This window comes from Amblyraja radiata, chromosome 1 (assembly GCF_010909765.2).
Source record: "Amblyraja radiata isolate CabotCenter1 chromosome 1, sAmbRad1.1.pri, whole genome shotgun sequence".
Classification (NCBI taxonomy): domain Eukaryota; kingdom Metazoa; phylum Chordata; class Chondrichthyes; order Rajiformes; family Rajidae; genus Amblyraja; species Amblyraja radiata.
The window spans coordinates 33,919,789-33,947,713 of record NC_045956.1 but is presented as its reverse complement, the minus strand read 5'-3'; the positions used below and the strand labels follow the sequence as shown (position 1 = coordinate 33,947,713).

Here is a 27,925-nt window from a genome sequence, read left to right as displayed (position 1 = left end):
CATACTGTCGTTGTGTCCTTGGGCAAGACACTTCACCCACCTTTGCCTGTGTGTGTCCTTGGGCAAGACACTTCACCCACCTTTGCCTGTGTGTGTGGATGTAATTATGTGAAGCGCTTTGGGGTCAATGCAAGTTGACTAAAAATGTGCTATATAAATAAAGAAATTTTAAAATTTAATTTAATCCTTGTACTTATCTAAAAGCTTCCTAAACACCACTATGGTGACGGCCTCCACCACCACACTTAGTAATGTGTCCCAGGCCGCCAAGACTGTCTGTGTACAAAAAAACGCCCCACACATCTCCATTAAACTTTCCCCCTCTCACCTTACAGCTATGCCCTCTAGTATTGGACATTTCCACTCTAGAAATAAGGTTCCGACCGTCTACCCTGACAATGCCTCTCATAATCTTATATACTTCGATCAAGTCTCCCCTCAACCTCCAACGTTCCAGAGATAACAATCCAAGACTACCCAATATGTAATTAAAAGGTACTGCAAATGCTGGTTTACACCAAAGATAGAGACAAAATGCTGGAGTAAATTCTCCTTCTGAAGAAGAGCCCCAACCTAGAATGTCACCTATCCATGTTCTCCAGAGATGCTGCCTGACCCGCTGAGTTACTCTAGCACTCTGTGTCCATGTTCTCCAAAGATGCTGCCTGACCCATTGAGTTACTCCAGCATTCTGTGTCCATGTTCTCCAGAGATGCTGCCTGACCCGTTGAGTTACTCCAGCATTCTGTGTCCATGTTCTCCAGAGATGCTGCCTGACCCGCTGAGTTGCTCCAATGTGCTGTATCTATTTTCAAGTCTGTCGGTAATACCCTCTAATCCAGGCAGCAATCTGGTAAATCGCTTCTGCACCCTGTCCAAAGCCTCCCTATCCTTCCAGCAATGGGGCGACCAGAACAGCACACAATACTCCAAACAAAGTATGCAGGACACTTAAACATTCTTGATTGAAACAAGCCATCTTTTGTCCAGAGAACAGTGCAAATGGTAGATGTGTTCCCACAGGGAGTGTGTGAGGCATGCGGTGTGGACATATACAGGAGGATGCTAGATAAATGTGGAGGACGTTAGCTTTACGTTTAGGGTTACTAGGTACAGTCAAAAGCTTGTTTTTGCTTCCAAATTGCCTCCAGTGTGTAGTACAGTACTGATGCACGGGGGGGGAGGGGGGGGGGTCACTGGTTGGAGCGGACTCGGTGGGGTGAAGGGCCTGTTTACACGCTGTATCTCTAAAGTCGAAAGAGTCTGTGACCCTGTCACAACAAAGCACACGGAATCCTCTGTGACCCCGACACGACAGTGCCACATTATTTATTTAATATGTAACTGCGCCAGACACAATTCCTCTGAGACTTAAAGCAATCAACAGTGCTTGATCAGGCAGACTGGCACCTTCGCAGGAGCTTCTGAACTCATTCACGCTTTCCAGATGTGATCCTTGCATTAGTTCTGCAGCATCCTCACCAAGAGCCCCGTCCCAAAACGTCACTGTGACTTTTCAATGTTGTGACAGTCTGAAGAAGCGTCTCGACCCGAAACCTCACCCATTCCTTCTCTCCAGAAATGCTGCCTGTCCGGCTGAGTTACTCCGGCATTTTGTGCCTATCTTCAGTCCTGCCTCAACTCCCTCCTCTGGCAGCTCGTTCCGTACCTGTGTGAAAAAGTGACCCCTCAGGTTCCTATTAAACCTTTCCCCCCTTTCACCTTTAACCTACATCCCCTGGTTCTAGATTGGCATTTGATCCATATATCTCTCAGCTTTTCCTATCCCATCATTCCGATATTGCTCCACCGGGAAGCTCTGCAGTTCTGGTGAGGATAGGTTTTGGAATTTAATCCAAAATCAACAGTATACTGTAGGCTTTACAACATGCATGAAGCCTGCTTACTGGTTGATTGGTGAGAATGTTGGTAGAAGGGGCTTCTGGAATAAATATGAGACAAGGTCTGGCTCAGCTAAGTGTCGTTTGTTCTTTGCTCTCTTGTCGTGGGATTCAGTAGATCTACAACTGCTTCACGCACCCTTCCACTTACTCACGAAACGTACGACGATAAAAGTGACACGGTGTAAAACTCGACGTCCCAACTCTTTTTACAACCAATGCGAGGGCGTGGTTTTCAATACTAGAAGCCCCATTTTACCCCCTCAATGTCACGAGCCAACGGACATCGGGCTCCTAGCAGCTCGTCTTCCAGAGCGGATCGCATGGGAAGTGGAGGACCTGCTCCTTAATCCTGAAGGTATGACACCATACGACGAGCTTAAATCCGCTGTCTAGGAGCGAACGCAGCCCTCGAAGCAAGCCCGCATTTCAGAGATGTTGGGAGATGATAATCTCGGCAATAGGAGGCCATGACAAATGCTGTGGCGGGAGACGAAAAGTGTGTAGAACTACTTTGAAGAAGGGTCTCGACCCGAAACTTTGCCCATTTTCTTCGCTCCATAAATACTGCCTCACCCGCTGAGTTTCTCCAGCATTTTTGTCTACCTTAGAACTACTTTTAGTTCAGTTTAGTTTTGTTTATTGTTACATGTACCAAGATACAGTGAAGAGCTTTTTTATTGCATGCTATCCAGTCAATGGAAAGACTGTACATGATTACACCTTTATCCTCCACCATTTATCATATATCTGTACACTGTGGACGGCTCGATTGTAACCATGTTTTGTCTTTCTGCTGACTGGATAGCACGCAACAAAAACTCTTCACTGTGTACACATGACAATAAACTAAACTCAAACAAACTTCATAGGAGTTTATTCCTTGGAGCGCAGGAGGATGAGGGGTGATCTTATAGAGATGTATACAATTGTGAGAGGAATAGATTTGGTAAATGCACAGTCTTTTGCCCAGAGTAGGTGAATCAAGAACCAGAGGACATCCACTTATGGTGAGGTGGGGAAAGATTTAATTGGAAACTGACGGGTAACATTTTATACACAAGGGTGGTGGGTGTATGGAACGAGCTGCTGGAGGAGGTAGTTGAGGCAAGTAAGATAGCATTTACGAGACAGTTGCACATGTACATGGATAGGACAGCGTTAGTGGGATATGGGCAGGTGGGACTAGTGTAGATGGGGCATGTTGGTTGGCATGGACATTGGCCCATGCTGCATGACTCTAACCCGTCCACCGTGTACAGATACAGGATAAAGGGAATAACGTTTAGTACAAGTTAAAGTCTAGTAAAGTCAGATTAAAGATAGTCCAAGGATCTCCAACGAGGTAGATGGAAGATCAGGACCACTCTCTAGTTGGTGATAGGATGGATCAGTTGCCTGATAACAACTGTCCCTGAACTGCTGTAGTTTTGGGAGCAACAGCAGCAGGAGTTTTGCAAGAGATACGACTGATTGGCTCTAGCCCGAGTGGGAGGAGAGAAGTGAGTCAGAGGGGTGAAAACAGTTGAAAACTAGAAGCCAAGCACAGGCAGACTTTACTCAGAACTGCTGTAGTTTTGGGAGCAACAGCAGCAGGAGGAAGATCAGGACCACTCTCTAGTTGGTGATAGGATGGATCAGTTGCCTGATAACAACTGTCCCTGAACTGCTGTAGGTTTGGGAGCAACAGCAGCAAGAGATTATCAAGAGATACGACTGATTGGCTCTAGCCCGAGTAGGAGGAGAGAAGTGAGTCAGAGGGGTGAAAACAGTTGAAAAGTAGAAGCCAAGCACAGGCAGACTTTACTCCGAACTGCTGTAGTTTTGGGAGCAACAGCAGCAGGAGTTTTGCAAGAGATACGACTGATTGGCTCTAGCCCGAGTGGGAGGAGAGAAGTGAGTCAGAGGGGTGAAAACAGTTGAAAACTGAGGAATTTGTAAACTGAGGTTTGTAAATTGGTAAATCAGGCAATTTATCAGTCAATTTAAGCAAGACGACTCTTAGCGAGCGGCAGTGAGTGAACGGCCTTGTGAGGGAAGTGTGAGTTTTTGGCTCGAGAGTCTTAGGAGAGGAGACCACGCAATACGCTTGAGAGGTAGAGACGAAAGAAGGAGATGTCAGGCAAGCTGATTCAGTGCGATGCTTGTAGTATGTGGGAGGTCAAGGACACCGCTGGTGCCTCTGGCTGCTACAAATGCGAGAAGTGCATCCAGGTAGAGCTCCTGAAGGGCCGTGTTGGGGAACTGGAGAAGCAAGTGGATGACCTCCGGTTCGTCCGAGAAACTGAGTCGTTCCTTGACAAGTCCTACAGTACGATTGTTACACCTAAGGTACTGGAAGAGAGAAGGTGGGAGACAGTGAGAACGGGAGGGAAGCATGGAATGCCAACGTCCCCGGGGGTTGTACCTCTTGTGAACAGGTTCACCCACTTAGAAGCTGTCGGGACAGAAGACGTGTTTACACTGAGCGGCGGACTGGCTTGCGATGCGAATAGGGCTGTTGAGCCAGAACCAAAAAGGCCTAAGGCAGGCAACGCCATTGTAGTGGGAGACTCCATTGTGAGAGGTACGGACAGGGATTTCTGCGGCAACAGACGGGATGCGAGGATGGTGTGCTGCCTTCCTGGTGCCAGGATCCAGGATGTCACGGACAGAGTGCAGAAAATCCTCAAAGGGCGAAGGTGAACATCCGGAAGTCGTAGTGCATGTCGGCACAAACGATGTTGGAAAGAAGGGGATGAATATTCTGCAGCGTGACTTTAGAGAGCTCGGAAAAATGCTGAAAAGCAGGACCTCCAGGGTTGTTATCTCCAGTTTGCTTCCAGTTCCTCGTGCTGGCGAGAGCAGGAACAGGGAGATACGGAACCTGAACGTGTGGCTGAGGAACTGGTGCACGGGGCAGGGATTTAGATTCTTAGATCACTGGGATCTGTTTTGGGGTAAGGGGGAACTGTACAAAAGGGACGGATTGCATCTTAACAGGTGTGGGACCAGCATTCTGGCAGGCAGGTTTGCCACTGCTACACGGGTGGTTTTAAACTGAATAAGGGGGGTGGGGTGTCGAATGGGATAGTGGAGGATGGAGTTAAAGGGAAAGGGTTTCTTAAATGTGTGAGCGTAGAGACAAAGGGGTGTAAAATGAGGGTAGAAGCAATAGGTAGCAAGGTGAAAAGTAAAAGTGGCAGGCCGGCAAATCCAGGGCAAAAATCAAAAAGGGCCACTTTTCAGCATAATAGTATAAGGGGTAAGAGTGTTGTAAAAGCAAGCCTGAAGGCTTTGTGTCTCAATGCAAGGAGCATTCGTAATAAGGTGGATGAGTTGAATGTGCAGATAGCTATTAACGACTATGATATAGTTGGGATCACGGAGACCAGGGTGACCAAGGCTGGGAGCTCAACATCCAGGGATATTCAATATTCAGGAGGGATAGACAGAAAGGGAAATGAGGTGGGGTAGCGTTGCTGGTTAGAGAGCAGATTAACGCAATAGAAAGGAAGGACATTAGCTTTGAGGATGTGGAATCGATATGGGTAGAGCTGCGAAACACTAAGGGGCAGAAAACGCTAGTGGGAGTTGTGTACAGGCCACCTAACAGTAGTAGTGGAGTTGGGGATGGCATCAAACAGGAAATTAGAAATGCGTGCAACAAAGGTAAAACAGTTATAATGGGTGACTTCAATCTACATATAGATTGGGTGAATCAAATTGGCAAGGGTGCTGAGGAAGAGGATTTCTTGGAATGTATGCGGGATAGTTTTCTAAACCAACATGTAGAGGAACCAACGAGAGAGCAGGCTATTCTAGACTGGGTATTGAGTAATGAGGAAGGGTTAGTTAGCAGTCTTGTTGTACGTGCCCCCTTGGGCAAGAGTGACCATAATATAGTTGAGTTCTTCATTAGGATAGAGAGTGAAATAACTAATTCAGAAACAAGGGTTCTGAACTTAAAGAAAGGTAACTTTGAGGGTATGAGACGTGAATTGGCCAAGATAGACTGGCGATTGATTCTTAATGGGTTGACGGTGGATATGCAATGGAAGGCATTTAAAGACTGCATGGATGAACTACAACAATTGTTCATCCCAGTTTGGCAAAAAAATAAATCGGGGAAGGTAGTGCATCCGTGGATAACAAGGAAAATCAGGGATAGTATCAAAACAAAAGATGAAGCGTACAAATTAGCCAGAAAAAGCAGCCTACCAGAGGACTGGGAGAAATTCAGAGACCAGCAGAGGAGGACAAAGGGCCTAATTAGGAAAGGGAAAATAGATTATGAAAGAAAACTGGCAGGGAACATAAAAACTGACTGCAAAAGCTTTTATAGATATGTGAAGAGAAAAAGATTAGTTAAAACAAATGTAGGTCCCTTGCAGTCAGAAACGGGTGAATTGATCATGGGGTACAAGGACATGGCAGACCAATTGAATAACTACTTTGGTTCTGAATTCACTAAGGAAGACATAAATAATCTGCCGGAAATAGCAGAGGACCGAGGGTCAAATGAGATGGAGGAACTGAGTGAAATCCAGGTTAGCCGGGAAGTGGTGTTAGGTAAATTGAATGGATTAAAGGCCGATAAATCCCCAGGGCCAGATAGGCTGCATCCTAGAGTACTTAAGGAAGTAGCCCCAGAAATAGTGGATGCATTAGTGATAATTTTTCAAAACTCTTTAGATTCTGGAGTAGTTCCTGAGGATTGGAGGGTAGCTAATGTAACACCACTTTTTAAAAAGGGAGGGAGAGAGAAAACGGGAAATTACAGACCAGTTAGTCTAACATCGGTAGTGGGGAAACTGCTAGAATCAGTTATTAAAGATGGGATAGCAGCACATTTGGAAAGTGGTGAAATCATTGGACAAAGTCAGCATGGATTTATGAAGGGTAAATCATGTCTGACGAATCTTATAGAATTTTTCGAGGATGTAACTAGTAGAGTGGATAAGGGAGAACCAGTGGATGTGTTATATCTGGACTTTCAGAAGGCTTTCGACAAGGTCCCACATAAGAGATTAGTATACAAACTTAAAGCATACGGTATTGGGGGTTCAGTATTGATGTGGATAGAGAACTGGCTGGCAGACAGGAAGCAAAGTATAGGAGTAAAGGGGTCCTTTCCAGTGGGGTACTGCAAGGCTCAGTTCAGGGACCCCAGCTATTTACGATATATATTAATGATTTGGACGAGGGAATTGAATGCAACATCTCCAAGTTTGTGGATGACACGAAGCTGGGGGGCAGTCTTAGCTGTGAGGAGGATGCTAGGAGGCTGCAAGGTGACTTGGATAGGCTGGGTGAGTGGGCAAATGTTTGGCAGATGCAGTATAGTGTGGATAAATGTGAGGTTATCCACTTTGGTGGCAAAAACAGGAAAGTAGATTATTATCTGAATGGTGGCCGATTAGGAAAGGGGGAGATGCAAAGAGATCTGGGTGTCATGGTACACCAGTCATTGAAAGTAGGCATGCAGGTGCAGCAGGCAGTGAAGAAAGCGAATGGTATGTTAGCATTCATAGCAAAAGGATTTGAGTATAGGAACAGGGAGGTTCAACTGCAGTTGTACAGGGTATTGGTGAGACCACACCTGGAGTATTGCGTACAGTTTTGGTCTCCTAATCTGAGGAAAGACATTCTTGCCATAGAGGGAGTACAGAGAAGGTTCACCAGACTGATTCCTGGGATGTCAGGACTTTCATATGAAGAAAGACTGGATAGACTCGGTTTGTACTCGCTAGAATTTAGAAGATTGAGGGGGGATCTTATAGAAACTTACAAAATTCTTAAGGGGTTGGACAGGCTAGATGCAGGAAGATTGTTCCCGATGTTGGGGAAGTCCAGAACAAGGGGTCACAGTTTAAGGATAAAGGGGAAATCTTTTGGACCGAGATGCGGAAAACTTTTTTCATACAGAGAGTGGTGAATCTGTGGAATTCTCTCCCGCAGAAGGTAGTTGAGGACAGTTCATTGGCTATATTTAAGAGGGAGTTAGATGTGGCCCTTGTGGCTAAAGGGATCAGGGGGTATGGAGAGAAGGCAGGTACAGGATACTGAGTTGGATGATCAGCCATGATCATATTGAATGGCGGTGCAGGCTCGAAGGGCCGAATGGCCTACTCCTGCACCTATTTTCTATGTTTCTATGTTAACCTGGAGGTGTGCGCTTTCAATTTTGTTTTAGGCGTGTGACGTGAATGTTGACAGCAGGTACAGAACAAAAGCTTCCTGATGTAAAACAGTTGAGGAACTTGGGAGCAGCATGTCGACCTCTTCCCTTGCGTGGCTTTGGTATGTGAGTGACGCACACCTTGTAGAGTCAACATTGCTGGGGGCAACTGCACCGGGGAGAGTTCAGCATTGTTACAGAAACCTTCTACCCTTGACAAAAATGACTTGCAAATCTGCCACTGTAATATCCTCCCCCAATGTTTTGGTTAAAAGCAAAGTGCTGGAGTAACTCAGCAGGACAGGCAGCATCTCTGGAGAACATGGACACAGAGCGCAGGAGTAACTCAGCGGGTCAGGCAGCATCTCTGGAGAACATGGATAGGTGATATTTTGTGTCAGAAGTAAGGTCCCGGTCCGAAATGTCAGCTATTCATGTTCACGAAAGAGTTAATTAGTTGGATTTCCTCCACTTGCCAGTCAGTAACTCCTGGTAACTGCCTCCACACATAAATGTTTAACAAGTTCTCAATTGCAACAGATCTCCAGATGCATTGAGATCAATAATTCATACATTCCATAGTCTATTTCAATATCAATGCAACATCTAAACTGTCAACAAATGCCTGTGGGTTTGTGTGTTGTAGGGGAGGGTGGTGCTGTGAGCAGAGACCTTTATCCCACATGGTAGACACAAAATGCTGGAGTAATTCAGCGGGACAGGCAGCATCTCTGGAGAGAAGGAATGGGTGACGTTTCGGGTCAAGACCCTTCTTCAGACTGATGTCAGGGGAGTGGGCGGGATAGAGATTGAATATAGTCGGAGACAGTAAGACTGGTGGGAGAACTGGGAACGGGGAGGGGATGGAGAGAGAGGGAAAGCAAGGGTTACTTGAAGTTGGAGAAGTCAATGTTCATACCGCTGGGATGTAAGCTGCCCAAGCGAAATATGAGGTGCTGTTCCTCCAATTTGTGCTGGACCTCATTCTGACAGTGGAGGAGGCCCAGGACAGAAAGGTCAGTGTGGGAATGGGAGGGAGAGTTGAAGTGCTGAACAACCGGGAGATCAGGTAGGTTACAACGGATTGTGCGGAGGTGTTCAGGGAAACGGTCGCCGAGCCTGCGCTTGGTCTCGCCGATGTAGTGAAGTTGACACCTGGAACAGTGGATGCAGTAGATGAGGTTGGAGGAGGTGCAAGTTTATCCTGCATGTCTGGTCAGGTCACTCACTGCCATTCAGAATATAGGAGAATACTGAGTACACATAATATTGACGGTGGCACGGTGGCGCAGCGGTAGAGTTGCTGCCTCACAGCACCAGAGACCCGGGTTCAATACTGACTATGGGTGCAGTCTACGGGAGTTTGTACGTTCTCCCCGTGACTGCGTGGGTTTTCTGCGGGTTCTCCTTTTTCTTCCCACAATCCCAAAACGTGCAGGTTTGTCGGTTAATTGGCTTCTGTAAATTATCCCTAGTGTGTGGGATAGAACTAGTTTGAACGGGTGATTGTTGGTCGGTGTGTAACCGGTGGGCCGAAGGGCCTGTTTCCACACTGTATTTTCTAAACTAAACTACACTAGAATACTGAGTGCATACATGTGGAGGCTTTGGAACGAGTTTACCACGGTCCCAGGCTGAAACGTACCTATCCATCTACAGAACGGTCGTGACCCGAAACGTTACCCATTCCTTCTCTCCAGAGATGCTGCCTGTCCTGCTGAGTTACTCCAGCATTTTGTGTCTACCTGTCCATGTTCTCAGGCTCAGCACGTACTGATAATCAACATTCCCGGACTTTCAACATTCCTTCCACATTCCACCCATAATTGTTCAGGAATAGTTACTTCCCCTCAGCCATCAGGCTATTAAACCTGGCTCGGACAAAACTCTGATTATTACCAACCACTTTCTGTTATTTGCACTATCAGTTTATTTATTCATGTGTGTATATATTTATATCATGGTATATGGACACATTTATCTGTTTTGTAGTAACTGCCTACTATTTTCTGTGTGCTTAAGCAAAGCAAGAATTTCATTGTCCTATACAGGGACACATGACAATAAACTAACTTGAACTTGAACTTGAACTTAATCACTCTGCCTTTTCATCTTCTCTACATTGTTGCTTCCTGCCATAATGGCCTCTTCGTTTGATTGCCCCTTATCTCCAGCCCACAACAGATCTCCCATCCCTACATCAACAAAAGGACACAGAGTGCTGGAGTAACTCAGCGGGTCAGGCAGCATTTGTGGAGAACATGGATAGGTGATGTTTCGGGTTGGGACCTTCCTTTAGACATCTCCATTTCCTTCAATAACCATCCCCGACCAAGGGCCACCATGCTGAAACGTTGACTCTTGTTTCTTCCCTCCCCTGATGCTGCTTCCCCAACCAAGTACTTGTTTCTTTTTAATTTCAGATTTTTCAGCATCTGCGGTATAGGAGTTAATGGGCCTGGTCTCCTTAGAGTAACCCCGGGGCTTGTGACTCGATCGACAGATTGAAACATACAGCACGGAAACAGGCCCTTCAGCCCACTGAACCCATGCCGACCACCAATCACTAGTTGTATGTTATCCCACTTTCTCATCCACTCCCTACACACTAGGAGCAATTTACAGAGGTCAATTAACCTACAAATCCGCACGTCATTGGGATGTGGGAGGAAACTGGAGCACCCGGAGGAAACCCACATGCTCACAGGGAGAACGTGCAAACTCCACGTAAAGAGTTGGTTTTAGCTTAGGTTCAGGTTTATTATTGCCTAGTGTACTATAAGGTACAGTGAAAAGCTGTGTTCAATAGACAACAGGTGCTGGAGTAGGCCATTAGGCCCTTCGAGCCAGCACCGCCATTCATTGTGATCATTGCTGATCATCCACAATCAGTACCCCGTTCCTGCCTTCTCCCCATATCACTTGACTCCGCTATCATTATCTAACTCTCTCTTGAAAGCATCCAGAGAATTGGCCTCCACTACCTTCAGAGGCAGAGAATTCCACAGATTCACAACTTTCTAGGTGAAAAAGTTTTTCCTCATCTCCGTTCTAAATGGCCTACCCCTTATTCTTGAATTGTGGCCCCTGGTTCCAACATCGGGAACATATTTTTTGCGTCTGCATACCATCCAATTAAATTTGATAATACTGCACATAAATACAATCAAGGCAAGCACAAAGGCAATAGATAGAACAATGGGCATGATGTAGAGTGCTGCATGTAGAGTAGGGAAGATTCAAACAAGAGGACACGATTTGAGAATTAAGGAACAAAAGTTTAGGGGTAACATGAGGGGGAACTTCTTTACTCAGAGAGTGGTAGCTGTGTGGAATGAGCTTCCAGTGGAAGTGGTGGAGGCAGGTTCGATTTTATCATTTAAAAGTAAATTGGATAGGTTTATGGACGGGAAAGGAATGGAGGGTTATGGTCTGAGTGCAGGTAGATGGGACTAGGTGAGAGTAAGTGTTCGGCACGGACTAGAAGGGCCGAGATGGCCTGTTTCCGTGCTGTAATTGTTATATGGTTATATAGTCAGTGGGCCAAATGGCCTGTTCCTGTGCATATTGTTCTGAATTCTATGTTCCACGTCCAATCACCTCTAATCAACATTCTAGGTTTTCCGTATAGGAAGGAACTGCAGATGCTGGTTTACACCGAAGACATACACAAAGTGCTGGAGTAATACCCGTCCCACTTAAGAAACCTGAACGTAAACCACTGGAGACTTTGCGCCCCACCCAAGGTTTCTGTGCGGTTCCCGGAGGTTGCAGGTAGTGGAAGCAAGTAGGGTGACTGACAAAAACCTCCGGGAACCGCACGGAAACCTTGGGTGGGGCGCAAAGTCTCCAGAGGTTTCCGTTCAGGTTTCCTAAGTGGGACAGGGGCATAACTCAGCGGATCAGGCAGCATCTCTGGAGAACATGGACACAGAGTGCTGGAGTAACTCAGCGGGTCAGGCAGCATCTCTGGAGAACATGGACACAGGGTGCTGGAGTAACTCAGCGGGTCAGAGAAGGGAAACCATTTTGTCAATGTCTCATCTGTTAAAAACATATCCGCGGGGAACTAACCGACAGCCCGGAGATTAAAATGTAATCAGCATGACGGGAGAAAGTCCAAGCGTGGGCAGACCTTTGACCCCCATGAGGATTAAGCCCCGAGATTCCACTAACAACATTTGCTGGGCTCGCTGACACCAATCCCCTGATTATCTCACCGCCCAACTGTGGCACCAGTTGTTCACCACTAAAAATAACAGCCAGGGTGCGGCCTGCACACCCAGGGACAAGCTACACCCTCCCACCTCCTGCGGGAATGTGGACCCATCCTTTGGGAAACAGGTTAGCGGGTCCAGAGGAAAGTCAGGCATCATACGACCAGCTCGGCCTGGAAACAGGCCCTTCAACACATCCTGCCCACACCGACTATCATGCCCCATCTACACTAGTCCCACCTGCCCACGTTTGCTCCCTATCCCTCTAATCCCGTCCAATCCATGTACCTGTCCAAATGTCTCTTAAATGTTACGATAGTACCTGCCTCAACTACCTCCTCCGGCAGCTTGTTCCACACACCCACCACCACGTACAACAGTCACCTCTCACGTTCCTATTAAATCTTTCCCCTCTCAACTTAAACCTATACCCTCTGGTTCTTGATTTGCCTACTCTGGACAAGAGATTCTTGAGATTGCCTGATCTATTCCACTCATGATTTTGTACACCTCTATAAGAATAGGAGCAGGCCCTTCGGCCCACAATGTCTGTGCCGAACATGATACCAAGACCAACTCTTCTCTGCCTCGATATGATCCGTAACCCTCCATTCCCTGCATATCCATGTGCCTGTCTAAAAGTCTCTTAAGCACCACTATCATATCTGCCTCCACCACCACCCCTGGCAGCGCGTTCCAGACACCCACCACCTGTGTAAACAAAACTTGCCCCGCACATCTCCTTCAAATGTATCCCCCTCTCACCTTGTAGCCAATGCTCCCTTGCAATTGATATATCCACCCAAAAAAGAAATAATAAAAGTGCTAGAGTTACTCAGTGGGTCAGACCCCATCTCTGGACAAGACCCTCCTTCAGGCTAATTGGGGGGGGGGAGCAGGAAGCTGGAAGAGAGGAGAGGCAGGACAAAGTGGTAGGTAAGAAGTAAACACTGGTGAAAACCATCATAAAATCATGAGAGGAATAGATCGGGTAGATGAACAGTCTCTTTCCCAGAGTAGGGGAATCGAGGACCAGAGGACATAGGTTCAAGGTGAAGGGGAAAAGATTTAATAGGAATCTGAGAGGTAATCTTTTCACACAAAGGGTGATGGGTATATGGAACAAGCTGCCAGAGGAGGTAGTTGAGGCTGGGACTATCCCAACATTTGAGAAACAGTTAGACAGGTACATGGATAGGACAGGCTTGGAGGAATATGGACTAAATGCAGGCAGGTGAGGGGGAGGGAGAAATGGAGGTATAGTTTAAAATTGGAGAATTCAGTGTTCATGCCGCTGGGGTGCAAGCTGCCCAAGCGGCCCAAGCGGAATATGAGGTGCTGCTCCTCCAGTTTGCTCTGGCAATGGAGGAGGCCCAAGACAGCAAGGTCAGTGTGGGAATGGCAAGGGGAGTGAGTTAAAGTGTTTAGCAACCAGGAGATCCAGTAGACCTTGTCTTGCCGATGTACTGGAACTCGCGATGCAGTGGACGAGGTTGGAGGAGGTGCACATGGAAGGACTGTCGGGGGCCCTGGACAAAGATAAGGGAGGTGGTATAGGGACAGGTGTTACATCTCCTGAGGTTGCAGGGGAAGGTACCTGGGGAGGGGGTGGTTTGGGTGGGAAGGGATGAGTTAACCTGGGAGATGCGGAGGGAGCAGAAAGGTACGTGGATGGAAGATGTGACCTGTGGCAGGATCTTTGGAGGGGACAGAAATATTGATGATGTGTTGGATTTAAGTTTAGGAGCAAAGAGGTCCTACTGCAGTTGTACAGGCCCTGGTGAGACCGCACCTGGAGTATTGTGTGCAGTTTTGGTCTCTTAATTTGAGGAAGGACATTCTTGCTATTGCGGGAGTGCAGCGCAGGTTCACCAGGTTAATTCCCGGGATGGCGGGACTGTGATATGATGAAAGAATGGATCGACTTAGCTTGTATTCACTGGAATTTAGGATGAGAGGAGATCTTATAGAAACATATCAAATTCTTAAAGGATTGGACAGGCTCGATGCAGAATAAATGTTCCCGATGTTGATGTTGAGGGAGTCTAGAACCAGGGGTCAGTTTAAGATTAAGAGGTAGGCCATTTAGAGTTCACACCCGGAGAGTTGTGAATCTGTGGAATTCTCTGCCACAGAAGGCAGTGGAGGCCAATTCACTGGATGTTTTCAAGAGAGTTAGATTTAGTTCTTAGGGCTAATGGAATCAAGAGTTATGGGGAGAATGCAGGAACGGGATACTGATGATGGGTGATCATTCATGATCCTATTGAATGGCAGTGCTGGCTCGAAGGGCTGAATGACCTACTGCTGTACCTATTGTCTATGTTTCTATGTTGTGTGGGATGTGGAGCTGATATGATCTCACTCTGGCACACACACACACTGCCTAATACTCTCTCATATTCTCTCTCTGGCTCTCTCTCTCTCACCCTTATACAAACTCTTTCTGACTCTCTCTCGCTGACACTCTATATCTCTGACATAGGCTCTCTTCCCTCTTCTTTTACACACTCTCTCTCTCTCTCTAACACTCTGTATCCGTCTCTCTGTCTGTCTCTCTAACCCTCCCACACACAGGATCGAACTCTCACACACTTGCTCTCTCACCTCCCTAACACTTTCTGACACTCTCTCTCACTCGCCCTCTCTCCAATACACTCTTTCTGACACACACACACATTCTCTCTCTACCACACACACACACACTCTGTCTCTCAACCACACTCTCTCTCTCTCTATAGAAACAGATAATAGGTGCAGGAGTAGGCCATTCGGTGCTTCGAACCAACACCGCCATTCAATGTGATCATCCCCAATCAGTGCCCCATTCCTGCCTTCTCCCCATATCCCTTGATTCCGCCTGCCCTAAGAGCTCTATCTAACTCTCTTTTGAATGTATCCAGTGTCGGCCTCCACTGCCTTCTGAGGTAGAGAATTCCACTAATTCACAACTCTCCGGGTGAAAAGGATTTTCCTCGTATCAGTTCCAAATGGCTTCCCCTTAATTCTTAAACTGTGGCCCCTGGTTCGCTCTCTGAATCTCTCTCTCTCTCTCTCTCTCTCTCTCTCCTCCCCCCCCCCCCCCCCCCCACCCTCTCTACATCATGTTTCACAGAGTGTAGGACGAGCAGCGAGTCAGCCCAGCACCAGTTGCTGACAATGAGAACCTTGTCTCTGTCCGCAGCATCTGTGATGTGAATGAACCCATCGACAGCCAGCCATTCACCCACTCCGCGCTGTGACATTAGCCGGTCAGATTAGCCACTCTGTTAATGACCGCGTATTCCTTTTAAACTGATTAATTTTAAATTAACAAACTATTAATTTCGCTTGACTGACCTCTGACGATTATGGGAGATTACCATAACTCCCCCCTCACCCCTTTTTAAATTGGGTAAAGTGATTGCTGCCTGTGTGTGAGTGAGAGAGTGGCCATGGTAACTGCACTGGTGTAGGCAGCCATGGCAGGGGTGAGTGAGTGAGTGCGTGAGTGCGTGGCCATGGTAACTGCACTGGTGTAGGCAGCCATGGCAGGGGCGAGTGAGTGAGTGCGTGAGTGTGTGAGTGCGTGGCCATGGTAACTCTGCACTGTGTAGACAGCCATGGCAGGGGTGGTGAATGTGAGTGTACACTCGATGCACATTCGGCAGGACCTTGGATGAGTTCCACTCCTTCCCTGCATTCCTGAATCCCCATGTCCTTCCTGAAATCTTATCACTGCTGGCTGCACAGGTCAACGCCATTAGAAAGCTTATAAACTTCCAAACATGGAACGGCACATGCTGGTTTACACTAAAGGGCACACAGTGCTGGAGTAACTCAGCGGCTTCCAAGTCAGAGTCATACAGCGTGAAAACAGGCCCTTTGGCCCAACTTCCCAACATGTCTTATCTACACCAGTCCCACCTGCTGGCGTGTTGGCCTTCAATGACCTGTGTGCAGGACAGAGAGGTCAACAAGTCCTTATAGAATTGAAGGTTCCGCATCATGAACGGAACTGAACTTGTCGCTTGAGGAAAACTTTCATAGTCATCGAGTGGTACAGCATGGAAACAGGCCCTTTGGCCCAACGCCCACACAGCCAACATGCCCCAAATACACCAGTCCCACCTGCCTGTGCTTGGCCCATATCCCTCAAAACCTTTCCAATCCATGTACCTGTCTGAAGAAGGGTTTCAACCTGAAACGTCGCACATTCCTTCTCTCCAGAGATGCTGCCTGTCCCGCTGAGTTACTCCAGCATTTTGTGTCTATTCTGTGTAAACCAGCATCTGCAGTTCCTTTATAACATACACGTGTACCTGTCCAACATTCTTAAATGTTGCCATACTACCTGCCTCAACTACCTCCTCCAGCAGCTCGTTCCGTAAACCCACCACCTTTTGTGTGAATAGATTACCCCTCAGCAAGATGGATTCAACAGTGGCTGAATGGGAGATGCCAGAGTAATGGTGGATGGCTGTTTGTCAGGTTGGAGGCCAGTGACTAGTGGGGTGCCACAGGGATCTGTGTTGGGTCCACTGTTGTTTGTCATGTACATCAATGATCTGGATGATGGTGTGGTAAATTGGATTAGTAAGTATGCAGATGATACTAAGATAGGTGGGGTTGTGGATAATGAAGTGGTTTTTCAAAGTCTACAGAGAGATTTATGCCAGTTGGAAGAGTGGGCTGAAAGATGGCAGATGGAGTTTAATGCTGATAAGTGTGAGGTGCTACATCTTGGCAGGACAAATCAAAATAGGACGTACATGGTAAATGGTAGGGAATTGAAGAATGCAGGTGAACAGAGGGATCTGGGAATAACTGTGCACAGTTCCCTGAAAGTGGAATCTCATGTAGATAGGGTGGTAAAGAAAGCTTTTGGTGTGCTGGCCTTTATAAATCAGAGCATTGAGTATAGAAGCTGGGATGTAATGTTAAAATTGTACAAGGCATTGGTGAGGCCAATTCTGGAGTATGGTGTACAATTTTGGTCGCCTAATTATAGGAAGGATGTCAACAAAATAGAGAGGAGATTTACTAGATTTACTAGAATGTTGCCTGGGTTTCAGCAACTAAGTTACAGAGAAAGGTTGAACAAGTTAGGGCTTTATTCTTTGGAGCGCAGAAGGTTAAGATAGAGGGACTTGATAGAGGTCTTTAAAATGATGAGAGGGATAGACAGAGTTGACGTGGATAAGCTTTTCCCACTGAGAGTAGGGAAGATTCAAACAAGGGGACATGACTTGAGAATTAAGGGACAGAAGTTTAGGGGTAACATGAGGGGGAACTTCTTTACTCAGAGAGTGGTGGCTGTGTGGAATGAGCTTCTAGTGGAGGCAGGTTCGTTTTTATCATTTAAAAATAAATTGGATAGTTATATGGGCGGGAAAGGAATGGAGGGTTATGGTCTGAGCGCAGGTATATGGGACTAGGGGAGAATACGTGTTCGGCACGGACTAGAAGGGTCGAGATGGCCTGTTTCCGTGCTGTAATTGTTATATGGTTATATGGTTCCAAATCTCCCCTCCCCCACCTTAAACCTATGGCCTCTGGTCAAAGGTAACCATCTGCCTATCCACCTGTGTCCACCTATTACCTGAAAAGAAAGAACTACAAATGCTGGTTTACACAAAACAAACCCACAGAGTGCTGGAGTAACTCAGCGGGTCAGGCAGCATCTCTCGAGAACATGGACAGGTGACGTTTCAGGTCGGGACCCTTCTTCAGAGATGCTGTCTGCTGTCTGGCCCACTAAGTTACTCCAGCAACTGTGTCATTTTTGTTAGCACACCAGGGTCTGTAGCTCCTCTTTTCTACACTCGAACGAAGGGTGAATAAAGAGTTAAGGTTCTTCCGGCAGCACGTTCCATACACCCACCTCCCTTTGTGTGGAAAAAGTTGCCCCTCAGGTTCCTATTAAATCTTTCCCCTCCTCACCTTAAACCCATGTCCTGTTCTCGATTCTCCCACCCTGGGGAATAGGCTGTGCATTCACCCTGGCTGTTGCCCTCTTGATGTTATACATCTCTATAATAGCAGCATGTGAATAGCGTGCATGGACTTTAGCAGTGGATTTGCAAAGCCGGGCTAATTTAAGCACACTCACAGATCTAAGGATTAAAGTCGGCTGGTCGCCCAATGGCCAGGCTAGGTTCCACAGTGAACTCATCGAGTTAATGAGGCCATGCTGACCTGTAGGTCTTGAGCACGCTCTGTAAAACCCTTACTAAAATCACGTCCAGGCCTTTTGGCAAAGGTGCTTTAAAACCAAAAACCAGGCACGGTGGTGCAGCAGTGGAATTGCTGCCTCACTGCGCCAGAGATCCTGACTACGGGTGCTGTCTGTACGGAGTTTGTACGTTGTCCCTGTGACTGCTTGGGCTTCCTCCCACATTGTTGGCTAATTAATTGGCTTCTGTAAATTGCCCCTAGTGTGTAGGATAGTGCGAGTGTCTGGGCTATTGCCAATCAGCATAAAATCAGCATAAAATGCCCCTCTTCCACATGGAAGAGCTTGCTCCTGTACAGAGGGTTGCCAACTTTCTCACTCCCAAATAAGGGACAAAAGGTCAAAATACGGGACAAATTCTCGACGCCAATTCGTTGACCGACTCGGCCATGGCTGGGTGAATGATGAGTTGGCCCGGGTGCTGGACTGCACACTAAGCCCAGCCGGCGGGTCAGCTGGGGAGTTTTGGCCCGGGCCGAGTGATGTCGCGTGCAAAGTCCGGCACCCCATCCAACTCATGAACCGATGATCGACCATGAGAAGGAGGGGTGGTGGTGTCGGCGGTAAGCGAAGGTCCGAAGGTCGGACAGCTGGCCGGGCTGCCGACCGACGGGGCCACAGGCGAGGTGCTGCTGCTGCACTCCATGGGCTGCACTACGTCGGGAAGGGTGAGGCGGGACCGAACGCGGCACTCCGACCCGACAGTCCCCTCGACCAGAGTAGTAGCAGTCAAACATGGGACATAGGCGGTCCCATACGGGACGAACCAATTTAGCCCAATATATGGGATGTCCCGGATAATATGGGAGTTTGGGAAACCCTAGTCAGCGTGGACTCAAATGGGCCAATGTGCCTGTTTCCGTGCTGTATCTCTAACCTAAACTAAACTATAACGACTGCACATACCGGCCTCGCTGGAGGGAAGAAGGTCCCAGAGATGAGGCATAAGAGAGATCGATGAGGGTAATATTCCACCTGAGCGAGGAACCAGCATTGGGGACATTGAATAAGTCGGCACTCCTGACCACAGCTCCAGGAAGTTTACAGTTTGGAGAATCGGCATGGCAACAGGCCCTTCTTCATAGCTATAAAGGTGAGGAGGACAAAGTTTAAAGGAGATGTGCGGGATAGGGGGTTTAAAGGAGATGTGCGGGGCATGGGGTTTAAAGGAGATGTGCGGGGCATGGGGTTTTTTTTTATGCACAGGGTGCCTGGAACGCGTTGGCCAGAGGTGGTGGTGGTGGAGGCAGATACGATAGTGGTGTTTAAAAGGCTTTTAGACAGGCACATGGATATGCAGGGAATGGAGGGAAATGGATCACCTGCAGGCAGATGAGATCAGATCGTATTTAGGCTTAGGTTTATTATATTCCTTTTCCCGATGAACAGTGAAAAGCAGGTCAAAATGGCCACTGAGGGCCGATGGGCCTATTCCTGAGCTCTACCACTCTATGTTGTATGGGAAGACAGTGGGGGCAAGGAAGAGGTCATAAGGTCATGTGATAGGATTCAGAATTAGGACTACTCCGCCATTCAATCATGGCTTATCTATCTCTCCCTCCTAACCTCATTCTCCTGCCTTCTCCCCGTAACCCCTGACACCCGCACTGATCAAGAATCTATCTATATCTGCCTTACAAAGTATCCACTGAGCTCCCGATCTTGCCCCTCCTCACCACAGACACAATCGGGACAATCTACAATTTACAGAAGCCAATTAGCCTACAAACCTGCACGTCTTTGGTGAGGAATGAAACCAGAGCACCCGGAGAAAACCCACACAGTCTCAGGGAGAGGACGCAAACTCCATACAGGCAGCACCTGTAGTCAGGATCGAACCAGGATCTCTGCCGCCATGAGGCACCAAACCTATCGCTTCGCAACTGTGCCACCCTGATAGGTCTAGAAAATTACGAGAGGCAAAGACAGGGTAGACAGTCAGAACCTTTTCCACGGGGTGGAAATGTTAAATACTAGAGGGCACAGCTTTATGGTGAGAGTGGCAAAATTTAAAGGGGATGTCCGGGGAAGTATTTCTGCTTATACAGAGGGTGGTGGGGGGCCTGTAATGCGTTGCCAGGGGTGGTGGTAGAGGCAGATACAATGGTGATGTTTGAGAGACTTTTGGATAGGCACATGGATATGCAGGGAATGGAAGGATATGGATCACGTGCAGGCCGAGGAGAGTTGGCATCATTGTGGGTGCTGCTCTGTATGGAGTTTGTACGTTCTCCCCGTGACCGCGTGGCAGACATTGTGGGCCGAAGGGCCTGTTCCTGTGCTGTACTGTTCGATGTTGCTGCCTTACTGTGCTCACAGCGCCAGAGTCCCGGGTTCGATCCCGACTACGGGCGCTGTCTGTACGGAGTTTGTACTTTCTCCCCGTGACCATGTGGGTTTTCTCCGGGATCTTCAGTTTCCTCCCACACTCCAAAGACATACTGGTTTGTAGTTAAATTGGCTTTGTATAAGTGTAATTTGTTCCTAGTGTGTGTAGGATAGTGTTAATCTACGGGGATCGCTGGTCGGCGAGGACTCGGTGGGCCGAAGGGCCTGTTTCCGAGCTGTATCTCTAAACTTATCTGAAGTAATGTCTGTCAGAGTGAGGTGGGGGCTGGGGACTCGAAGGTGGAGACAAAACGCTGGAGTAACTCAGCGAGTCAGGCAGCATCTCTGGAGAGAAGGAATGGGTGCCGTTTCGGGTCGAGACCCTTCTTCAGACTGGAGCTGCATAATCCCGTGGATATCAGAAACTGAGTCCTGTCTAGCGTATAATTCCACCCATGTCTCTGTGCATCAGCGGGGAAAAACCGCTGCACCGTCCGACACCATCCCGACTCCTCAATCAGTCTGGAGCCACAGGGTGGCAGAGAACTAAAACAGGCCCTTCAGCCCAACTCATCCCTGCACACAAAGGTGGCCCATCTAAGCTAGTCCCTTTTGTTTGATATGGAAGATCAGATAGAGGGCATGCACAGAGTTGAGGAATCAGGAACCAGATGACGCAGGGGGAAAAGATTTAATAGGGGTAACAATTTTCTTTACACAAAAGGTGGTGGGTATCCCTCTAAACCTGTCCTATCCATGTACCTGTCTAAATGTTTCTTAAATGTTGCAACAGTCCCAGCCTCAGCTAACTCCTCCGGCACCTCTTTCCATACATCCACCACCCTCTGTGTAAAAAAAGTTACCCCTCAGGTTCCTATTAAATCTTCACACCCCACCCCCACCCCACTCACCTTAAAGCTATGTTCTCTGGATCTTCATTCCCTTACTCTGGGCAAAAGACTGATTTATCCAATACAATCCTCTCATGATTTTAATATATCTTTATAAGATTACCCTTCACTCTCCGGCACTCCAAGGAATAAAAGTGCCAGGTCTCTGGCGTAACACAGGACATAGCCATTCTATCCAAAAGCCTCTTAAACCACTACCGTATCAGCCTCCACCATAGGGTTGCCAACTTTCCCACTCCCAAATAAGGGACAAAGGGTCAAAATAAGGGACAAATTCCCGACGGCAATTCGTTGCCCGACTTGGCCGTGGCTGGGTGAATGATGAGTTGGCCCGTGTGCTGGACTGCACACAAAGCCCAGCTGGCGGGCCAGCTGAGGAGTTTTGGCCCGGGCGCCAGACTTTGCGCGCGACATCGCAGGGCCCAGGCTAAAACTCCTCAGCTGGCCCGCCGACTGGGCTTTGTGTTCTGCTGCATGCAAACCCGGCACCCCATCTAGCTCATGAACCGATGATTGGCCATGAGAAGGATGAGTAGTGGTGTCGGCGGTAAGCAAAGGTCCGAAGGTTGGACAGCTGGCCGGGCTGCCGACCGACGGGGCCACGGGCGAGGAGCTGCTGCTGCACTCCATGGGCTGCACTATGTCGGGACGGTGAGGTGGGGCTGGACGCGGCGATCCCACCCGACAGTCCCCTCGACCCGAATAGTAGCAGCAGTCAAATACGGGACAAGGGCAGTCCCATATGTAACAAACCAATTTAGCCCAATATACGGGATGTCCCGGCTAATACGGGACAGTTGGCAACCCTACTCCACCACCACCCCTGGCAGCACATTCTAAGCCCCACCACCCTGTGTAAAGAAAATACCCTCACTATGCATTCTTGAGCACTCTATCGACTTGTTTTTTAATTTATTGAAAGATGCAACATGAAAACAGGCCCTTCAGCCCAAAGTCCATGCCAACCAAGCTAGTACCATGCATTTACGCTCGTCCTATATCAGTGTACACCTTTCGTATCCAGTAACCTATCCAAATGTTTCTTTAAATGTTACATCGAAAATAGGTGCAGGAGGAGGCCATTCAGCCCTTCGAGCTTGTTGTTATAGTACCTGCCTCAACTACCTCTTCTGGCAGCTCCTTCCATACACCCTCTGTGTGAAAAAGCTACATATTAAATCTTGGTCCATGTACCAGTATATGTACCAGTTCCCTGCCCTGCCCCCCCCCCCTTCCCTCTGTTGCTACCTCATGCCCTGCCCCCCTCTGTTGCTGCCCCATGCCCCCCAATCTCAAGGTGACCACAGCACTCACGGTGGGGTTTGAACAGGCTGCCACCAGCCTGGTCCTCATTGTTCTCGGTGTCAGATCGGTCGGAAGCTTCCGCTGTCCTTTCCCGCTCTTTGCTCCTCTCCTTCTGGCCCACTCCCCGTCGCCGGTGACGCCTCCTCCTGCGGTAGCTCTTCGGCACGTGAACACCGATGTAGACGGTGTGGTGGCCTGCGAGGCAAGACAAAGGGTTAACTCCCACCAGCCTGCATAACGGCACGGCTCAGACTCTGCACTCAAAGTGAAGCATGCTCATTGATTAATATAACATAGAACAGTACAGCACATGAACAATGTCATAGCCACAGAGTGAACCAGTGTGGACACAGGCCCTTCGGCCCAACGTGCCCATATTGACCAACATGTCCCAGCTACACTAGTCATAGAGTGATACAGTGTGGACACAGGCCCTTCGGCCCAACATGCCCATACTGACCAACATGCCCAGGCTACACTAGAGTCAGAGTGATACAGTGTGGACACAGGCCCTTCGGCCCAACATGCCCATACTGACCAACATGCCCCGGCTACACTAGAGTCAGAGTGATACAGTGTGGACACAGGCCCTTCGGCCCAACCTGCCGTGCTGTGATGGTGAATGGCGTAAAATAGCACCGAGTTCACAAACACTCCGTGAAGGTACTAAAGCTGTTGTCATGACAACTGCAGGCCTAATCCCGGGTTGGGAAGAGGATTTAATTTAAATTGGGCAGGTGTTGGGATAATGATGTTGAGGTGTGGCGAGCCAGAAGCAGCTGGAGAAAGCACACGTTTCAGAGTTACTGGTGAGACACTGCTGTTGTTCTGGAGTCACGCATACAATCGTAGACTCATTCAGCATGGAAACAGGCCCTTCAGCCCAACTCACCTCTGCTAACCAGAGAGTCATAGAGTGATGCAGTGTGGAAACAGGGCCTTCGTCTAACTGTTTCTTAAATGTTGGGATAATCCCAGCCTCAACTGCCTCCTCTGGCATCTCGATCCATACACCCACCACCCTTTGTGTGAAAACATTGCCGCTCAGATTCCTATTAAGCCTTTCCCCTCTCACATTGAACATGCCACACAGTGGTAGAGTTGCTGCTTACAGCGCCAGGGAACGGGGTTCGATCCTGACCTTAGATGTCGTCTGTACGGAGTTTGTACGTTCTCCCTGTAATCTCGTGGGTTTTCCCTGGGTTTACCGGTCACCTCCCACATTCCAAAGATGTACGGGTTTGAAGGTTAATTGGCTTTGGTAAAATTGTAAATTGACTCTAGTGTGTAGGATAGTGCTAGTGTACGGGGCGATCGCTGGTCAACGAGCGCGGACTCAGTTGGCCGAAGGGCCTGTTTCCACGCTGTATCTCTAAAGTCTAAAGTAATTGGGTATTTTTAACGCAGAGATTGATAGATTATTGATTAGTAAGAGTGTCAAAGGTGACAGGTAGAGAGCGGGAGAATGGGGTTGAGAGAAAAAGATAGATCAGTCACAATCGAATGGTGGAGTAGACTGGATGGGCTGAATGGACCAATTCCACTCTGACAAGATCATATGGGATAGCCCTGGGGAATCTGGGGTTAAGGGGCTAGTACCATTCACAGATGTAGCTGGGAGCGGCTGACATGACAACTTGTTCCAACTAGAGGCCACAGGAGAAGGCAGGGAGTCCACCATCACAGTACGTCAACACCAGCATTAGACTTTAGAGATACACAGCGGGGAAACAGGTCTATCGTGCCCACCAGCGACCACCTGCACTAACCTACACACACCAGGGGCAATTTACACTTTACAGAAGCCAATTAACCTACATCTTCGAAGGGTGGGAGGAAGCCAAAGTAAAACCCACGCAGCCACAGGGAGAAAGTACAAACTCAGTACAGACAGCATCCATAGCCGGGATCAAACCTGGGTCTCTGGCACTGAGGCAGCAACTCTACCGCTGTGTCACCATGCCACCAAGCTCACATATGTTCAGGTTTATTACTGTCACGTGTACCGAGGTACAATGAAAAGCTTTGTTTTGCATGCTACCCAATCAGGCCAGATAATACACTCAAGCCAAACTCCAGTACAATAGGTAGAGCAAAGGGGAAGATACAGAGTGCAGAATATAGTTCTCAGCATTGTAGCGTATTCGGGGATTTCAACTACAGGGAGAGTTTGGACAAACGTAGATTTATTTCCCTGGAGCGTCGGAGGTTGAGGGGAGACCTGATATAGAAGGATATAAAATTATGAGAGGCATGCTGTAGATAGGGTAGACAGTCAGAATGTTTTGCCCAGGGTGGAAATGACAAATGCTAAAGGGCGTAGCTTTAAAGGTGAGAGGGGTAGCGTTTCAAAGTTATGCGCATGGCAACCTTTTCACACAGGCCTGGAATGGGGGCCTGGAATGCATTGCCCGGTGTGGTGGTGGAGGCAGGTAGTGGTGTTTAGGAGACATCTGGGACATGGATATGTAGCGAATGAGGGGTATGGGTCATGTGTGGGCAGAGGAAATATCTTTAATTTGGCATCAGTTTAGCACAGACATTGTGGGGACAATTTGATATACTTTTACCAGCCTCCTACACTCCTGGGAAAACAATCCAACATCTCCCTATAACTTGCTTAGATTACTTGGGAGATACAGTGCGGAAACAGGCCTTTAGAGTCCGTGCCGACCAGCGATCACCCTGTACACTAGCACTATCCTACACACTGGGGACAATTTACACTTTAAGGGCCTGTCTCACTTGGCGATTTTTTCAGCGACTGCCAGCATCATTGACTGATGTTTCAGGTTACCGAAAAAATTGCGGCGTGATGTGGTGGAGACGCGGCATGATGACGTATTGACGTGCGGTGCTTTTTCAAGTGTCGCTACATTTTTTTTGTCGCCGCTGGATTTTGATATGTTCAAAATCTTCTGGCGACACTGATATGTCACCGGCAGTCGCCAAAAAAAAAAATCGCTAAGTGGGACAGGCCGTTTACAGAAGCCAATTAACCTGCAACCCTGCACATCTTTTTAGTGTGGGAAGAAACTGGAGAACTCGGAGAAAACCCACGTGGTCACAGGGAGAACATACAAACTCGGTACAGACAACACCCGTAGTCGGGATCGAACTCGGGTCTCTGACGCTGTGAGGTAGCAACTCCAGCGCTGCACACCCAAACCTGGGTAGAGAACGAGCGGTCACATGGACAAGAGTCCCCGTGACCTGCGTGGGTCCCCCCCCCCCCCTCCCCCGCCCGCCCGAGATCTTTGGTTTCCTCCCACACCAAAGACGTACAGGTTTGTAGGTTAATTGGCTTGGTGTATGTGTAAATTGTCCCTAGTGTGTGTGGGATAGTGTTAGTGTACAGGGAGGGGGTGAGTTAGCCGTTAGAGAACTGTGAAGGCAAGTTGTTTCCAACCAAGAGCAGGGTTCGTGAAGCAACAGACAAGCGGAAAGAGGGAAATGCAACGCACAGGAAACAGTGAAAGGACGTCTTCAGATAACAGGAAGTGGTACTGTGCAGTTTCCCTGAGGTTAGTGCAAGGTCCAATGCATTTCTTCATAATTATTTATGATTTAGACCAGTCGTGAAGGCACAAATCAGTATTGTTTGTGTGCTACCCAGTCCAATCGCACCCATACACGACTACAATCAAACTATGCAATATCCTTTCCAATAGTGAAAGGCCTAGATAATTTGGGCCCCATATCAGAGGAGGGATGTGCTGGCATTGCAGAGGGTCCAGAGGAGGTTTACAAGAATGATCCCAGGGATGAGTGGGTTAACATATGACGAGCATTTGTTGGCACTGGGCCTGGACTCGCTGGAGTTTAGAAGGATGAGGGGGCGCTTCATTGAAACTTAGCAAATGGAATGAGTGGATGTGGAGAGGATGTTTCCATTAGTGGGAGAGTCTAGGACCAGAGGTCATGGCCTCAGAATAAAAAGACTTACATTTAATAAAGGAGATGAGGAGGAATTTCTTTAGTCAGAGGGTGGTGAATCTGTGGAATTCATTGCCAAGGACATCTGTGGAGGCCAAGTCAATGCGTAATTTTAAAGCGGAGGTTGACAGATACTTGATAAGCAAGGGTGTTAAAGGTTATGGGGAGAAGGCAGGAAAATGGGGTTGAGAGGGAAAGATAGATCAGTCATGATTGAATGACGGAGTAGCCTCGATGGGCCAAATGGCCTAATTCTGCCCCAGTTTTGGTCTCCAAATTTGAGGAAGGATATTCTTGCTATTGAGGGAATGCAGCATAGGTTTACAAGGTTAATTCCCGGGATGGTGGGACTGTCATATGCCGAGTGAATGGAGCGGCTGGGCTTGTATCCTCTGGAGTTTAGAAGGATGAGCGGGGATTTATTGAAAGGTATAAGATTGTTAAAGGTTTGGACACGCTAGAGGCAGGAACATGTTCCCAATGTTGGGGGAGTCCAGAACTGGGGGCCACAGTTTAAGAATAAGGGGTAAGCCATTTAGAACGGAGACGAGGAAACACATTTTCTTACAGAGAGTTGTGAGTCTGTGGAATTCCCTGCCTCAGAGAGCGGTGGAGGCCGGTTCTCTGGATACTTTCAAGATAGCTAGATAGGGCTCTTAAAGATAGCAGAGTCAGGGGATATGGAGAGAAGGCAGGAACAGAGTACTGATTGTGGATGATCAGCCATGATCACAGTGAATGGCGGTGCTGACTCGACGGGCCGAATGGCCTACTCCTGCAGCTATTGTCTATTGTCTGAAAGATAGGACTGGAAAAGGAATGGTTTAGAGGGATATGGGGCAAACGCAGGCAGGTGGGACTAGTGTCGATGGTGCATCTCAGTCAGCAGGGATGAGTTGGGCCGAAGAGTCAACATAATCAATGACGTGCCATGTCGGCCATTCTTCCTTCTC

At 48.1% G+C, this 27,925-nt stretch overlaps 1 protein-coding gene across 4 annotated transcripts in view; it reads right to left on the bottom strand.

Moving 5' to 3' along the window:
* The window catches only part of slc4a4 (solute carrier family 4 member 4), a 158,448-nt gene that overhangs the window by 129,141 nt on the left and 1,382 nt on the right, over positions 1 to 27,925 (bottom strand). For all 4 annotated transcript variants that reach the window (XM_033020316.1, XM_033020335.1, XM_033020327.1 and 1 more), the window contains exon 2: positions 23,046 to 23,231. In XM_033020316.1, the coding sequence (XP_032876207.1) occupies positions 23,046 to 23,231 (186 nt within the window). The remainder of the gene's footprint in view (positions 1 to 23,045; positions 23,232 to 27,925) is intronic.